The 17,288-nt window shown below is 35.9% G+C and overlaps 1 protein-coding gene across 1 annotated transcript in view; it reads left to right on the top strand.

Moving 5' to 3' along the window:
* Positions 1–17,288, top strand: part of MSH3 (mutS homolog 3) — a 175,632-nt gene that overhangs the window by 105,517 nt on the left and 52,827 nt on the right. Inside the window, exons 17-19 of the mRNA XM_077759869.1 lie at positions 1,196–1,312; positions 6,840–6,947; positions 15,601–15,712. Coding sequence (XP_077615995.1) covers positions 1,196–1,312; positions 6,840–6,947; positions 15,601–15,712 — 337 coding nt within the window. The remainder of the gene's footprint in view (positions 1–1,195; positions 1,313–6,839; positions 6,948–15,600; positions 15,713–17,288) is intronic.

Here is a 17,288-nt window from a genome sequence, read left to right as displayed (position 1 = left end):
TTTGAACATTCAATGATGTAAATTGAATGAATAAATAAGATAGTTTGGGGGAGGTTCATTGTTACTTTTTATATGTTACATGGCTATTGGAACCTCGATAGGGATAGGTTAGATATCAGTCAGATTTTGCATATCAAAGTCTCATCCCTAGTCCAATAACTTGCCAATTTAAACATAATTGTAACAGGAGTAGGGGAGCAAACAAAGAACAGAGTGCACTCTGTCATCACCTGCCTGTCACTCAACTCTGACCTTCTCTTCTCAAAGGTCCAATCATAATAATAACATCAAGAGTGATAATAATCATCACATCCACAAAACAGTTCCTAACATTGGGTACTAATGACATCGGACATTCGTACCTTGCTAAGCACTATCTTATCCTGTCAACAGTACCTATGAGGTAGATACTGTCATTATTCCCATTTTATAGGTGAAGAAAGTGATGTTTTGAGAAGATCAGTTGTATTTGCCCAAAGTCACACAGGGCAAGTAAGTGGCAGGCAGAGTTAGAGCGTTGGGCCAGACTTTTTGACTGGGGACCTGTGGCGTCCTCTCTTGTGCTCTGCAGCTTCTTGATAAAGCCCCGGAGATTATATACAAGCCCAGAAGAGGAGCATATGGTATTTCTTCCCCTCTGGGGTCACTATCAATTTACAGTTAGACCGTGAAGCACTCTTCTTTGATTGCCTCCTGAATTAATGCATTGCTTTTTTTTTTTTTTGGTAATTCTTTATAGTTTTCTTTTTTTCACTGAAATACTGTAGCCATACAGAAAAGTTTAAAACATAGAGTATTATGACCATCATCAGTGTATCCAGCTTTGTCAGGACTTAGATGCTTTTGATTTTTTTTTTTTAATCAAGCATTTTCATTTAGTGTAATTTAAAGAAGAAAGCTTTCTGCTTATGACATGGAAACTATACACTTTGACTTTGTCATATGGATATAATTTAAAATGCATTTTAGAGCTTCCTGAACAAAGTCCTATGAACTCCAAGTACCTTATTTACAACAGAGATGTTTGGAATCAATAGAATTCAGGACCATAATAAAGAATGTTCTCTGTTTACATGTATTTACTTTCAAGGTTCATCAGAGAATAATAAATAACTACTTTAATTTTCTGAAGTGATGGTGTTAGTGGTTTCTTACTAACCTTGATTTCCTATTTATGTTTCTTCCCCTCTTCTAGCACAAAAGCTGTGAGCCGCTTTCACTCTCCTTTCATTGTAGAAAATTACAGACATCTGAATCAGCTCCGGGAGCAGCTAGTCCTTGACTGCAGTGCTGAATGGCTTGAATTTCTAGAGTGAGTTTACAATGAAAAATATAATCTGACTTTTTGCTATGAGAAATAGACCGGAAAATCTTTCCATCAAAAAGAAAAGTAGAGATTACTGCTTGTGACCTGCCATAAAATAGTTGAGTACATGTGTTCTCTGATTTTATTTTTAATCCACTGAAATGCAAGCTCATCTTAGTTCTTAATGAGAGACCTAATATACTTGAATGTTACTGTACCTTCGTTTAGTTGCTAAGGATGTTTGGTGGAGTCACTTTTTGAAATTCCACCTTGGACATCATGTACTTTTCTTACAAAAAGGCTTAATATTTTCAGAGTTGGACAAGTAGAGTTTAGTTGTTCTGTGTTTATTATCTCCATTTAATTTTTCTTTTTTTACATCATATGTATTTTCCAACTTTTTATTTTAAAGAATTTTAAATCTGGGAAAGTTGAAATGAACACTAATACACCTACATTTGTCAAATGTTAACATTTTGCCACATTTGTTTTATATCTCTCATATGCTTTTTTTTCTAAACCATTTGAAAATACATTTTAGACATTCTAACACTTCACCCCCCCCAAAATACTTAATTAAGCATACATCTAAAGCTAAGAACATTCTACTCTATAATCTTAATACCATTATCACATCTAAAAAATTGATATTAATTTAAGGAATATTGAGTTTCTTTAATTCTGTACCCCCCTCCCCGATTTTTAAATGAAAGCTCAAATCAACTTTCACATGTTGCATTTTGTTACTATGTTTCTTTTATAGTTGAATCTAGAATAATCTCACACATTTTTTGTTTTTTATAAGATTTTCTTTTGAATTGCCCTTGCCATTGCCTCAAAGAAATGTTTTATATATGGATTTATTAATAGCCATCTGTTCATGTGGACAGGGTTAATTCCATGGTGTGCTGGTAAATAAGTGATAAACAGCTCTCTGGAAGAATAGTAGTATTTGTGGTGCTTGCTGATTTCTGTAATGTAAACACTCCCACCGGAGCTAAGTTCAAGCTGCTGCCAGACTGGAGTTGGGAAAGAAGGCATACCATTGACCTTCATGAGTCCACAGCCATGAGCCACTCATCTAAGCACTTTATTATTCCTCAGACGATATCTGTGAGTGAAATATTATTACCCCCAATTTACAAATAGATCAGCTGAGAATCAGAAATCAGGAGTAAGTTGCCTACATTGGTTGGAGCTGAGATTCAGTGTAGAGTGTCTGGTGGTATAGATTGTACCCTCTACCATCAGTTTGTCGAGACTGCCTGTGGTGAATCCATAGGCATCACTCTAAACAGAAATCTCTTTGGTAGTCTTTCTCTTTAAAACCTTTAACAGTAAATATTCAGTGAGATTCTCCAGGGAGCTAAGTAACCAGTCTGGCAAGTAAACAAAAAATACTACTTGACAGTTTTTAAAAGGTAGATATTTGCCCAGAGGAGTCTTGAATTAATAGCATCAGAAAGATATTCCACTTTACTTGTCCTGAATCTCTTGAGGTTATCTTGACTCCTTGTCGTGGACCCAGGGATAGAAACTTAGTGGTGTATTCATTTCCTTTTCCACTTCACTTTCAGTGTCCCATTTTAAGAGTTTTCAGGGCCTTTGAATCTCTAGTTCTCCTGGTTTTCCCCTTACAGTTATCACTGAGACATGAAAATTAGACTCCTTCCAGGCTTCAGGGACCACATTCTAGGATCCTGCAATTTGGTGAGGTGATACATATTTACTCTATTCATAGTATACACAGTTTTACAGATCAGGTTTATGTTCTCATTGTTAATATTCTAGACTAAAGGAAGTTCAGATCTCCCAGGGCAAACACTTTGGCATTATCCTTGATTCTGCCTTCCTTTTTGTCCCTCTGTCTGTTATCAGATTCCTGTTTGTCTTTTTTGCCTTTGAAATGTCTCTTTGATTTGTCCCTTCCCTTGTTCCCTAATAACACTCCATCATTTCTGCATACCGTTCTTACTGTTTCAGCCCTCTGCCTGGGCCCTTCTACCAAATTAACCCTGGCAAATTCTACTTTCATCATAGCACTACTTTGAGAATTGCCATGAGTAAGCTGACATTAAATACTACATCACAGAAGAATATGATATTCATGCTGCATTGCTAAGTGAAGAAAGGATGCAAAACAGTAATGTGTAAATTCACATACATTCACAGCATACAAACCTTTTATCTTAAAAGATTAAATATATATTTGCCACTGTTATGTTATCATTATGCTTATTGGCCATTTATGTATCTTTTTTGGAGAAATGTCTTCATATATATCCTCAAATACTAACTGATTATTTCTGCAAGGTGAGATTACTGGAGATTTTAATTTACTTTGCAAAGACAGGATACCGAAAGTATCTTTAGTGTACTTACATTACTTTCAAAATAAGAAAAATACATTAATGCTCTTATCTAAAAAAAGAATATTGGTTGAATTTTAGCTATAGCTTTTGCAGCTAGAGCCCTCATTTGAGAACAACATTGTTAAGCACAGTATTTATTAAGGTGCCAGGTGGTGTGAATATGATGTCATTTTAAAAAATGATTAACCTCAATGAACCTGACAGAGGATTGAATACCAGCTATACACATGTATGTCTCTTATTGAGATATTAACCATTACGCATTAGTCATACTACTTTTGATCAAAATATTGCAAGAAATCAAGGCTGAAAGAAACTTCTTTCAAAAGTAAATGGAAACGTCTCTAAAAAAATGAGTCTCTTCTTCTGTATTCCAGAAGATGGGCTGTGGATGTTGAATAATCTCGATCGCAGATTTTAAAAAAAATAAGTTTTAATGTTTCCTATAAAGTAGTTAAATATTTTAGAAATAAATTTGTAAATAAAAAATAAAATACTTTCTTTTTGTTAACTTCAGATGGCATTGGGCAACATCTGATGGTAAACTGTCATAACAGCTTTAGAACCCAAGTGCCTTAAATCTTTTTCCTGTAGACCTAACAATATCCTTTGACCAGAAATTAATGGCTTCATTCTTAAGTTGGTTGGTGGCTTAGTGATAAAATTTCATGTTATGATGTAATCCTAGTCTATCAGATTATTATTTGAATTCCCCGTTTTTTAGCTTGTCATTTTCTAGGTATGGATAATCTCTTTGAAATCTGGGAAAGTGTAGCAAATGGAGAAAGATCAAGAAGTCAAACAAGACTTTGTAAGAGTTACAATGGTGATATTAAAGGTTTATGACACTTTCTAAAAATTTAATTCACATATTTTATATATATAGTTGACATGAGAAAGAACATTATTGGCTATATCAAAATAATTCCCTTATCTCTCTCTTCCTTTTCTTTCTTTTTTCTTTTTCTTTTAACTGAAATGGTACCCACTGAGAGTTGTGTCACTCATTTCAATTCCAGAAACTAGAATATCATCAGGAACAGTTACCCTCCTCAACCGATGTCTCCTAGATAGTAGCAAATTAAATTAGGGTCTTGGTGGCCTGGACAAGACCTGGGAAGGAGAGAGTATGAAAAAAATGACTGAGGTTTAATGCCAAAGATATTTTGATATTCACATCGAGAGAGGTAAAAGCAGAAACGTAAAATGTGACTGACTGCTCATTGGCAAAACAGAGAATGCCAAGATAGGAAGACCAGATGGGTCAGTGATTAGAACAGGGACAGAATAGGACACAGCTCAAGAGATAAACCAGTGTTAGATTTGAAATTGAAGTTAGACCAGAAATGAGAAGGCATGATCACTGAGTAGTCACTCAGGAATATTTGATGCATGTGGCATGTTGCATCTTCAAAACCGAGTCATTTTTTTTAAGTCTATTTATTTATTTTGAGAAAGACATAGACGACGTGAGTAGGAGAGGGGCAGAGAGTGAAGAAGAGAGAATCCTAAACAAGCAGTGCAGAGCCCGATGTGGGGCCCAAACTGAGGACTATGAGATCTTGACCTGAGCTTTTAAGGTGAAAACAGGGGGCACCTGAGTGGCTCATTCGGTTGAGCGTCTGACTTCAGCTCAGGTCATGATCTCGTGGTTCACGAGTTTGAGCCCCACGTCAGGTTCTGTGCTGACAGTTCAGAGCCTGGAGCCTGCTTCAGATTCTGTGTCTCCCTCTCTCTGCTTGTACCCCACTCACACATTCTCTCTCTATCTCTCTCCATTTCAAAAATAAACAAATGTTAAAAAAAAAAAACATAAGGTGAAAACAGAACATTATCTTTCTGATACCAGTGTCCAATCTCTTTTGTGCTTGGGATTTTGCACAGACTCTTAACACTGTTAGTGGAATTCTTGCTTGTTTTAATGAACATTAATTCAGTGAGCAATAGACAAATTATATTTATTATACTCTGTTCAGACAAAGAGGTATAAAATATACTGTAAATGTATTTTTCAGTTCATAAAGTTAACACAAAAATAAAACTGGATACTTAAAATGTTGCTTCTGGTTGGAAAAGTCATTTACATGGAATACCTTTATAATATTACTTGAAAAATCATTACAGATTCTAAAAAATCAATATAGTGATAATATAGGAATAACTGATCACCTAGTAGCTTAATCTCGATATCTTTTTCAAGCTAGGGAGTACTCTAAAACTTTGGATTTAAGAAGCAGACAGATTACATCTTAAAGTTTCTGAAACATAGTACAACGGAGAAATATTTTTTAAGAGAAGCATTCAGCATAATACTCTCATTTTGGGGGGGAGTCTTCTTTGAAAGGTTGTAAAGTATACCTGTGATAGTAGATAATGGAATACTTTAGGTAAAAAAAATAGAAAGAATGTACTTGCAAATCCTATTTTTTAAGTATATATTTCAATAAAAATGTTTTAAGCTTTTAATCACCAGCTATTTAATTCGCCAAAGATTTGAGGCAATAATCTTTTTAAAAATAAAATCTTTTTAAAAATAAATCTAAAATTTAATTTATATATGCATTTTAAGAAGATAACTGAAGATCACTGAAAAAAAATACTTTTTTGCTTGCCTTAACAAAATGTATTATAATGTCTACTGTATACCAAAGTTAGGGGCTCTATGTTAGGGCTTGATAATGATAGGCAAATCAGGCAAGCATGGACTGTACCAGCGAGAAGCTTCCGATTCAGTGTGAGAGAAGGATATTGAAACTGTTAATCCTAGTTTGGATGATGCTATCAAGGAGAAGCACAAAGGCTGACCATCTGGATAGTTCATGTTATTTAAGCCGAATGAAAATGATCACTACATTTGTGTTATATCTACGTTGACTTGTCTTGGTCAAATGAAATGTGTAGTATGGTATTACTAGTAGACATCTTTTCATACAAGCTATTTTAAATATATGTAGTTCTATCCAAATGAAACAAAAGAAGCCTCTGTAATCAAGTTATCATGTTAAACTGAAAAGCATTTCAGTATAATTTCCATGTTTCTTAGGTATCCCTGGTTATTTTGCTTATGCTCATGTTAGCTAATAAAGTGATTACTTATTCTATAGCTTTTATAGCTTGACGAAATCAATGTGCTCATCTTTTTGTTGTTGTTGCTTTTGTAGGGATTTCAGTGAACACTATCACTCCTTGTGTAAAGCAGTACATCACCTAGCAACTGTTGACTGCATTTTCTCCCTGGCCAAGGTCGCTAAGCAAGAAAATTACTGCAGGTAATGTATTTTTTTTAACACCCCCCCCCCTCCCCTTTTCAGTGCTTTAGATCAGATGGCATTATTTCATTAATTTTAGTATTTTTATTATACATTATTAAAATATTCAGATATTTTGGACTCTTTGTAAAGCTGAATATCAACACATATAGCTTGATTTAAAACAAACACATTCCTTTCTTGCTTGCTCTGTCATTTAGTACAGTGAAACCAGATGTAACTCCAGAGGTGAATGTTACATATTTCAGTTTTTAAGTTTATGTGGGTGACATTTAATAAAAAAAATTGTTTAATGTTTATTCATTTTTGAGAGACAGAGAGAGGCCGAGTGTGAGTAGGGGAGGGGCAGAGAGGAAGAGGAAGACACAGAATCCGAAGCGGGCTCCAGGCTCTGAGCTGTCAGCACAGAGCCTGCCAAGGAGCCGAACTCACTAACCGTGAGATCATGACCTGATCCGAAGTCAGACGCTTAACCAACTGAGCCACCCAAGTGCCCTGGTGACATTTTTTCTTTTTTAATTTTTAAATGTTTTATTTATTTCTGAGAGAGAGACAGCGTGATCAGGGGAGGGTCAGAGAGAGAGGGAGACACAAAATCCGAAGCAGGNCCCCCCCCGTGACAGTTTTTTAAAGGCATAATCCTTTCATTTGTTAACTCTGACTTGAACACTTTGTAATATGTTTCATTTTATAATTATAAATACCATCTAAATCGAATATGGCCGAGACTCAGTGTATGATTCATTTTGAGGCAGTGCTCTCTATTACTTTCAGATTGTTCTTCCTTAAGTTTAAACCTTAAGTTTGAGCCAAATCTTTCCTCAGTGCTCTGCCCTCCAGGTGCACTGGGGTGGGGATCCTGCCTTCCAGACCCACTGGGGCAGCATTTCTGTTCCTGTAGTTTTGTTGGGCAAGAATTGGGCCCCCAGAGCTCCAGGTCATGTTGCCCCTTTGGTGGCCCTGTGCCCCTGGCTCCCTCCTGTGGGTCCCCCAGGCTAGAATTCCGTGCTGCCGGCTCTCTGGGTCTGGAGAGCATTGCACTACTGGGGGCTCTCTGAGATAGCTGTTTCATAAAAGCACTAGCCCTCTCGTGAGGGCTCTGCCTTTATAAGCCAATCACTTTACAAAGGCCTCACCTTCTAATACCATTACGTTAGGTTTCATATGGATTTTGGGGAGGACACAGACATTCAGTCTGTAGCACAAAGACTAATTTTTCATGTACTTAAGGAAATTTAAGGGAATATTTACATCACTGCCTTATGTTGAGGAGTAAAAAGAAAACATAGACGTGGTACTGCCTGTCAGTGCTTGTGGCATACAGAGTTCATTATGTTTGAGTAGATATGTTTTGCTCTTCATACGTCTTTCATATCTTGGTTTCTTTCTAGTTTGTGCCAAATATCTTTTTTTTTAACATCTAAATGTTCTTTATACCTACTGTAATACCCATAGTAGATGTTTAAAAATTATTGTTTCTTTTAAAGCGTTTATTTATTTGTTTATTATTTATTTGTTTATGGGAGAAGGGTTGCAGGAATTGGCTGTGCCAGTTTTAGATTAAAACCGTACTTTGCTATTTTGTTTCATTTTGTTTTGCTGTACATTTATGTATGGAATGATCTACACAACAGTTTTGTGCACAATAGTTTTGTTTAAAGTAGGCTCTTCGGCTTTTCTTCATTGCCCAATTTCTTCTGACATCAGAGAGCTTCAAAAGTTTTATCCAGTTTATCATCCATGAAAGTGAGATCTGTAAATTTACTGCAGTTGAATCTAGTTCTGGGAGAGTAAGAATCTACTCTCCATTGACTTGATTTCTTCTTTATGTACTGTGATCTTAGTAGGACTTCTTTCTTGATGCACAAGGTTTATGATGCTAACTTTTCCTAAAGGATTCTTTTTGTGAATTAAGTAGAGGATCGGCTACAACCTATGCATTTAGTGTGTGTTCAGGCAAAGCTCTTCCCGCTGAAACATACTTGTGCCTGGCTTATCTCTTCTTATACTTCTTCAAGTGGCCTTTTGCCACTTGCTATTGCTGATGCTGCAGCTAGTGAGACCAGAAGAACCATGTCTATGAATATGTGGTTTATATTATACTAAACTTAAATTTTTGTATCTCTATGTGTGTATATATCTATTTGTAAACTTAAACATTTATATATTATACATTGTATGTTACTTTTTTCTTTTATTTCTTTTTTTTTTTATTATGTTTATTTATTTTGAGAGAGAATGTGCATGCACAGAGTGGGCAGGTGCTGAGAGAGTGGGAGAGAAAGAATCCCAAGCAGGCTCTGCACAGAGCCTAATACAGGGTTCAGCCCTACTAACTGTGAGATCATGGCCTAAACCAAAACTAAGAGTTGGATGCTTAACCGACTGAGCCACCCAGGCACCTCAGGAATTCTTTATTGAAATGTAGGTTTGGCAAAATCTCTGAGGAGTGAAAATACATCATCCCTTATTATGTCACTATAAAACTCTGATTAATTTGTAGACTCATCAGAGATTTAACAAGCAGTTTAAGTATATACTATATACAGGTTTGGTCCTAGATTTTTCGTTTAGGGACTTCTCCTTTTCTTGGCATCTTCTAGCACATATATCAAGAGACCTCTTGATTTGCGTAAGTAAAATTTGAACTCTTTTTTCCGGCATATCTTTCAGAGTGTAGACTTTGGATCAGACAGACATGGTTTTGAATACTTGGTTGGTTATTTAACAGCTGACCTTAAGCAAGTTACTTAACCTCTCTGATCCTCAGTTTCTTCATTGACATAATACCTACCTCTCAAGAGATGTGCAGATTAAGTGAAAGAAATCTATATTAAATTTCTAAGCAGGATCAGACAGATGATAAATAACTTAATAAATAGCAGATAATATTTTTCAAAGATACTTATTTTAAAAATCAGAAGGATTAAGTATTTTAAAAATTATTTGTCTTTAATAAAAATATGAGGGGTGTTAGTATCTTTCATGCCCATGTAATTTATTTTTTTAATCATTTTTAGTTCTCTGTCTTATCTGTGTCTTTGAACATGGTAATAAGCAACATTATCTTAAAGTCTGTATCTGATCATTCAATTACCTGGAGTCCTTACGGATCTGTTTCTCTTGCTTGTTGTTTTTGTTCATTTTCGTTCTTATATCTTTTTGATGTCTGGTTGTCTTAATTATATTATAAGCATTATATTTGCAGAATCATTCTAGAAATAATTCGATGTTATATTTTCCCTGAAAGAGTCACATTTGCTTCTACAAGACATCTCAAGGCACTGAAAATACTCTGGCATCACTTAGTCCAAATAATCTGTCATTTTATCTGGGCTTGAGATGACTCAAAGATTCAAAAGCTGCCATTATTGCTTCCAGTGTATTTCTTATGCCTGGTGTGCAGCCCATTGGTGTCTTGGTCCAGAGCCAGGCTATTCCTCGTACTCACCCTCAGCTGTTTCCTCAGGAATCAACACATTCCCTGGGTCTCTGTCCTGCCCCAGATCTTGGCTTAGTAATTCCTTGCTGTCTTGTTAGTTATTAGGTACCATCAAGTAGCTATTTTCTGTACTTTATCTTTAAAAAAATTTTTTTTTAATGTTTATTTGTTTTTGAGAGAGAGAGACAGAGTGTGAGCAGGGGAGGGGCAGAGAGAGAGGGAGACACAGAATCGGAAGCAGGTTCCAGGCTCTGAGCTGTCAGCACAGAGCCCGACATGGGGCTTGAACTCACAAACCGTGAGATCATGACCTGAGCCGAAGTCAGATGCTTAACCCAACTGAGCCATCCAGGTGCCCCTTCTGTACTTTATCTAACTTTTCTGTTTGTCCTCAGTATGTCGTTCCAAAGAACATATTCTATAAGGAAGATAAGTTTAGGAAATATTTCAAATGCTGAAATACTTTCCAAACTGGATGCTATGTATTTTGTATTAAGAAAAGTCCACTGGGGTGCCTGGGTGGTTCAGTTGATTAAGGGTCCAACTTTGGTGCAGGTCATGATCTCGCAGTTCGCGAGTCTGAGTCCCACATCGGGCTCTGTGCTGACAGTGCGGAGCCTACAGCCTGCTTCAGATTCTGTGTCTCCGTCTCTATCTCTGCCACTCCCCCCATTCACACACACACTCTCTCTCTCAAAAGTAAATAAACATTTTTTAAAAATGTAAAAAAAATTATCTAAAAGAAAACTCCATCTGAATATTTTTAAATGAAAAAAAGCAAGCCAGGAACACTAAATAATATAATCAACTTTCTCTTTTTTTAGCAGAAATAAAATTGATTGTAAATAGCCACGAAATAGGAAATTTTGATCTAAAATGTATTTTAAACTAGTATTTAAGTATCTGAAGTCTATACCTTTTTCCCCCTTAGATTTCCAGCTTGCTTAAAGATATTAGTGCCTTTGAACTATCGCTGTTAGTTCAGATTGATTATTGGCATTGTAATCGTGATGCTTTCTTTCTAAACACTCTTAGGACATTTGTTCACTGTAGCATAACCTTGAGGCAAAAGTTCTTATTCTAGTCTTTCTATCCAATTTGTATTTTGGATATTCCCTGAGACATTTAAAGGAGAAAGATGCAGTTTCAAAAATATAAAATAAATATGTTCAAGTATAATGTTTCATTCTTTCCAGGCAGCATCCAGATTTCCTCAGTTCTTCTTAAATGCCATGTCATCAACATGTTTTTCATATCCTTCTTGCTCTAACTATCCTAATCTAGTGTATCGCCTCATCTCTCCAAATTATCATTTGCTTCTCATTCTGCCGGGAAGTGTTTTGTCATTATATAATTTTGATAGTGACAGAGTAAGTCAGTGTAGATTTTAGAGCAGAACAAATCACTCAAAATTTTATTCTAAAGTGAAAACCTTCCTCAGAAATCATATCCATGTCATGAATAATGATCCATTGATTTCACTTGGCAGAGCACCTAGAATTTTATTTTAAAACTGATATTACTTACAGATGCTTTCATTTTTTAAGTTGTAAATTTGTAATGCATCTAGGTAAAAATCCTATCTTTAGAATTATACTTTGAAATCCAAAAAATGTCCTTTTCTTGCCATTTTAAATGTCTCTTTCCAAAGGATAATTTTAAATTGTTTACTCAGAAGATACTGTAGTTACTTTCTTTGAGAAATGTGAGGGTACATACTTGGGGTTTTGTTAGCCAGATATATTTTAGGCAAAGGATTTACATATTTAGGAAGGTACTATATCTTAGAATTATGAGTTAAGTTCAGAAATGTGTTTATATGTTAAAGTTCTGAGTCAAAGAACTTAAAAATCAGTGAATGCAAGTGAACACAATATGAGGACACTGTTCACCCAACACATTGTCAGAAATTAGAAAATTTGGTAATACCTCCCTTAGTTGAAGTTGTGAAAAAACAAGTCAACCATCATATCCTGCTGGTGGGAAGATAAACTGATACAGATATTTGTTTTTCTTTTTTTTAATGTTTACTTATTTGAAAGAGAGAAAGTGCACACCTGTGTGCACCAACGAGCAAGCGGGGGAAGGGAAGAGAGAGAGGGAAAAAGAGAATCCCAAGCACGCTCTGTGCAGTCAGCACAAAGCCCGATGAGAGGCTTGATCTCAAAAACCATGAGATCATGACCTGGGCTGAAATGAAGAATCCAGAGCTTAACTGACTGAGCCACGCAGGCATCTGATACAGATATTTCTATATATTAAAATAAAAAATCTGCATATCCTATGACTCAGAAAGCATACTTCAGGAATTTGCTCTAGGTTAGACAAACACTTGTCCATAAGCAATGGGTGTGTGGGTGTGCGTGCATGTATGTGTATGGTGTGTATACATACATATATATGTGTGTGTATGTGTAATATATATATGTATGTGTGTGTAATATATATATGTGTGTGTGTGTGTATTGTTTATAACTGAAAATGTAGACAGTCTAAATTGTTTAACAACAGAGAACAGCTAACACATCTATGCAGCATCTTCAGAAGAATGCTAAAAATATCACAAAAAATGATCCTAAATCTTCAGTATACCATACCATCAGGTTCCTTTGGACCTAATTTCAGTTTTTGAGTTTCTTAAAGGTCTTTCAAAGAAACAAAGAGAAATACCATGCTTTTTTAAAAAGAAGAATAAAGCTCATTCTGTCTTGCATTCACCCGATGGATTCATTGGACCCTTTTATAAATCTGAGATGTATTTTGGGATCTTTAATGATTTAATTTTTTCTGTGTCTGGAACATTTTGCTATTTCATCATCCCAGGAATCACATAAAATTATTGTTTCTTGATTATTTCCACTAAAAAGTCTAAGAAAACTGGAGAATGATAATGCAGAGGTGAGATAGAATTCACTATCACACCGTCCTTCAGTGTTCTAATTGTGTTGCCTGAAGTGCCGCCTTATCCGTCAGGAAGTTACAGAAGACTGGAGATCCCACCATTGCAGTTGGCTTCTGACTTTCATTGAACATAGTTGAGAACTCAGAATTTTTTTTCACCCATAACAGCAAAGAGGAAAAAAGTGAAGAAGACATTTCACAATTATTAGATTAATCAAAAGATGAATGTGAAGAGAAAGATAGTGCTCTAGATACTAATGATGATAATGAAATTTCTTGTATAAACACAGTCTCAGATTATGAGTATTCAGATGACAGTATCCTGGATGAATTTTCCCAGACTCAAGAATCATTGCACAAATATATTTTTCTAAGGGCAGAGCAGAGTGAAATGTGTTCTTTTCGAGTTAGTTACTCCATAGGTAGCACACATCATGTGATAGTTGGTGATAAGAACCTGAACCATACTGTTTTGCTAAGAGGACAGGTAGTAGTTTCTTTCTCTTTTATGATGTTTGTGCCCTAAAGTTTACTTGGTACTGTTTGTACCTGGACAGGTGCTGAAGGCAGAAGATCGAAAGAAATAAGTCAGGCAGAGAAGGACAGACACCATATGTTTGCACGTATAGGAGGATTAGGAGGAACTTAACGGAGGACCATGGGGGAGAAGAAGAGAGGAAATGGGAAGAGGGAGGGAGGCAAACCATGAGAGACTCTTGAATGCCGAGAACAAACTGAGGGCAGATGGGGGTGGGGGAGAGGGGAAAGGGGATGATGGGCATGGAGGAGGGCACTTGTGGGGATGAGCACTGCGTGTTATATGGAAAGAACTTGACAATAAACTTTTTAAAAAATAAATAAAGGGATGATTTAGAACAAAAAAAAAAGAAGTAGCATTTCAGCATGTAATCTACATACATTGTGGAATTTATTCAACCAGTGAATCCTATGTACACTTAATAAATTCTGTGTTTTAAAGCAAAAAAGAAAGAAAATAGATGATGTGAAATAAAAATGCCGATGTGAGTGATTACTCTGATTTGATATTTTATAAATATAAAACTGAAAATGTGTTATGGTTGTGGAGCAAAGAAAATGGCTGGCTTCTCCTCAACAAAATTATAAGCTTTAAAAGATTGCAAAAATTCAAGTAGTGCATTTTTGTCCATGCAAGTTGGAGAAGAATGAAAAATAATGATAAGCCAGAATGTTTTAGAAATGTATTGAAATCAAGAATTAGTATTTATGAATGACTGTTGTCCTAGGTGCATGAATGTTGGTTGGTGACAGTTAATTACATTGAGAGAGTGTATTGCCCATTCCAAATATATATGCCTTTATGACCAGGAAAATATGGAATGAAAGTTTGAGATTTGCTCTGTTTAAATTCTTACTAAAATTGTCATGAGGTTCTGTTTCATTTTGCTTTGTTTTTACTAACCCTGAACTGCCCCTTTTGCAAATAATTTGTAAAGTGACTTGAAAGTATTAAAAAATATATGAGTCCATTTGTAAATGGTAAGACCTGTTGTTTTAGTGTGTATAGAGTGTTAAAGGAGACAATGTAGTTGTAGGAAGATACATTACAGTGTGATCCTGAGTTCTGCATTATTTTAAAGAAACCACAAACCAGTGCAATGAGTGTATAAAAACCTAAATAGGGTTTAGGTTTTCGGAAGGATATATACTACACTGATCTCAGTGGTGATCTCTGGGAAGGAGAATAAGAGTAGGGCAGTGCTCATGGGGGCTTTGATAAATAGATGAAGCTATAGATAAAAACAGAGAAATGTGAAAGTTTAAAAAGACCAACAAGGCAAAAAAATAAATTTTATGTCAAAAAAAGTGAAAGATACCAAAGACCCTAGAAAGATGTTTCAGTTAAACAGAATATAAAAAATGTAGGTCTCTCAAGTCCAACACATAATATTATTTCTATTAATGTAATAATTAAATCTGGGAATAATTTCCATTGATAGCCTTTACTATGCTTATTAATGAAAATGATTTAAATAGCATTAACCTGAACTGTAACTTTTAGTAATGAAAACATTGGTCTTAGAGAATAGTAGTAAAATAAAAAAGATATTATAGACATCAGCAGTAGAGCTACTGTAGGACTCTGCTAAAGTTTGTGCTTCAAACACTAATAATTTTCCCCCCAATTCTTATAATTAAAATTTAAGTTTAATACTCAAAGCCTTAGTCTGGATGTATGTTCTTAGTCTGTTTTGTAAAGCTAGAACTTAGAGATTGTTTTTAGAAGGCAGTTTCCATGCCTAGTAAACGGAAACATACTTCTTTTTGCAGACCAACGCTACAAGAAGAAAGGAAGATCATGATTAAAAATGGCCGGCACCCTGTGATTGACGTGTTACTGGGAGAACAGGATCAATATGTTCCCAACAGTACGAATTTATCAGTAAGTACCATGGGATGCCAGTAAATATGCAAAAGATGATAACATGGATCCAAACTTTATTTATTTTTATTTGTTTATTTTTTACAGATAGTTTATTGTCAAATTGGTTTCCATATAACACCCAGTGCTCATCCCACAAGTGCCCTCCTCCATGCCCATCTCCCCCCTCCCCCCCACATCCATCAATCTTCAGTTTGTTTTTCAGCATTCAAGAGTCTCTCATGGTTTGCCTCTCTCCCTTTCCCCCACCATTTCCCCCCTTCTTCTCCCCCATGGTCCTCAGTTAAGTTCCTCCTAACCTCCTATACGTGCAAACATGATATTTGTCCTTCTCTGCCTGACTTATTTCGCTCAGCATAACACCCTCAAGGTCCATCCATGTTGCTACACATGGCCAGATTTCACTCTTTCTCATTGACATGTAGTATTCCATGGTATAGATAAACCACATCTTCTTGATCCATTCGTCCATTGATGGACACTTAGGCTCTTTCCATGTTTTAGCTATTGTTGAGAGTGCTGCTATGAACGGATCCAAACTTTAAATACAAAATAAATATTTTTCTCATTTACCCAGATTTTAACTGTTTTTCAGTGTTATGTGTAGTAATCTTGGGCTCTTGTTTTATATTCATCACCAAATACGGAATTGGTGTCATTTGCAATGAAAGATTATCCTTAAGTGGAGAGATTTAGCACCTAAAGGGTTAGTGATAAGTAGTTATCTTAGGTAACTCCTAAAATATTTTTCATTTATGAATACCTAAATCCTCTAATAGAGTGGAATTAATAACATGGTTTTGCAAATTTCTGTTAGTATTTATATTATATGCTTTGACCTGTGTTTCACCATTTTAAAATGTTCTGTGGAAGAATTAGAGATGTTTCAGCTCATGTCAGTGATGGGAACTTTTGTCATATGGGCTAGTGTTCTCTCACAGATCATTAATGATCCTAAAGATTTATTCATTTAACACATACTTACTGCATTCCTTTTTAGCTTCAGGTAGTGAAGCAAGTATTAGGACGGAGAATGGTAAGTAAGACAGAGATACACACTGCCTTAAGGGAGCTTGTGGTCAATCCGGAAGGTTATCCTGCGATTGTAATAGATGATCTAGGAAACCAGTTTGTCCCAGGAGCATGTAGCAGGTCAGCCTAACTTACTGTATGGGGAACATTGAGGAAGGTTTCCCTGGGATGAGATACTAACTGAAGAGGGAGTCATTGTAGGCCAGGGAAGTAGAGGGGAGTGTATGAGGTCAGGGAACCAACATGGCAGAGGCTGGGAGTGAGGCAGAGCCGGGTGAGTTCAGGGAAGTGAAAGATGTTGAGTAATGTGGAGCATAGAGTGTGAAGAAAGAAGCGTTCAGAAATAAGAAGAGGCCAGTTTGCTTGCATGCCATATTAGGAAATTTTGAATTTTTTACTGAAGGATTGAGAATACTGGCAAGAGAGTGAAACTGTGGAAAAAAGCAAACTTGTGGGAGAGAGGGTGTGCATGTGTGCCTGGGCCTGTGTGTGTGTGTGTGTGTGTGTGTGTGTATGTGAAATAGAGTTATACTGTCAAAGATAA

This window comes from Crocuta crocuta, unplaced genomic scaffold, assembly GCF_008692635.1.
Source record: "Crocuta crocuta isolate KB4526 unplaced genomic scaffold, BGI_CrCroc_1.0 scaffold162, whole genome shotgun sequence".
Lineage (NCBI taxonomy): Eukaryota > Metazoa > Chordata > Mammalia > Carnivora > Hyaenidae > Crocuta > Crocuta crocuta.
Note: the sequence above shows the minus strand (reverse complement) of the source record. Positions and strands in the feature narration are given on the sequence as shown.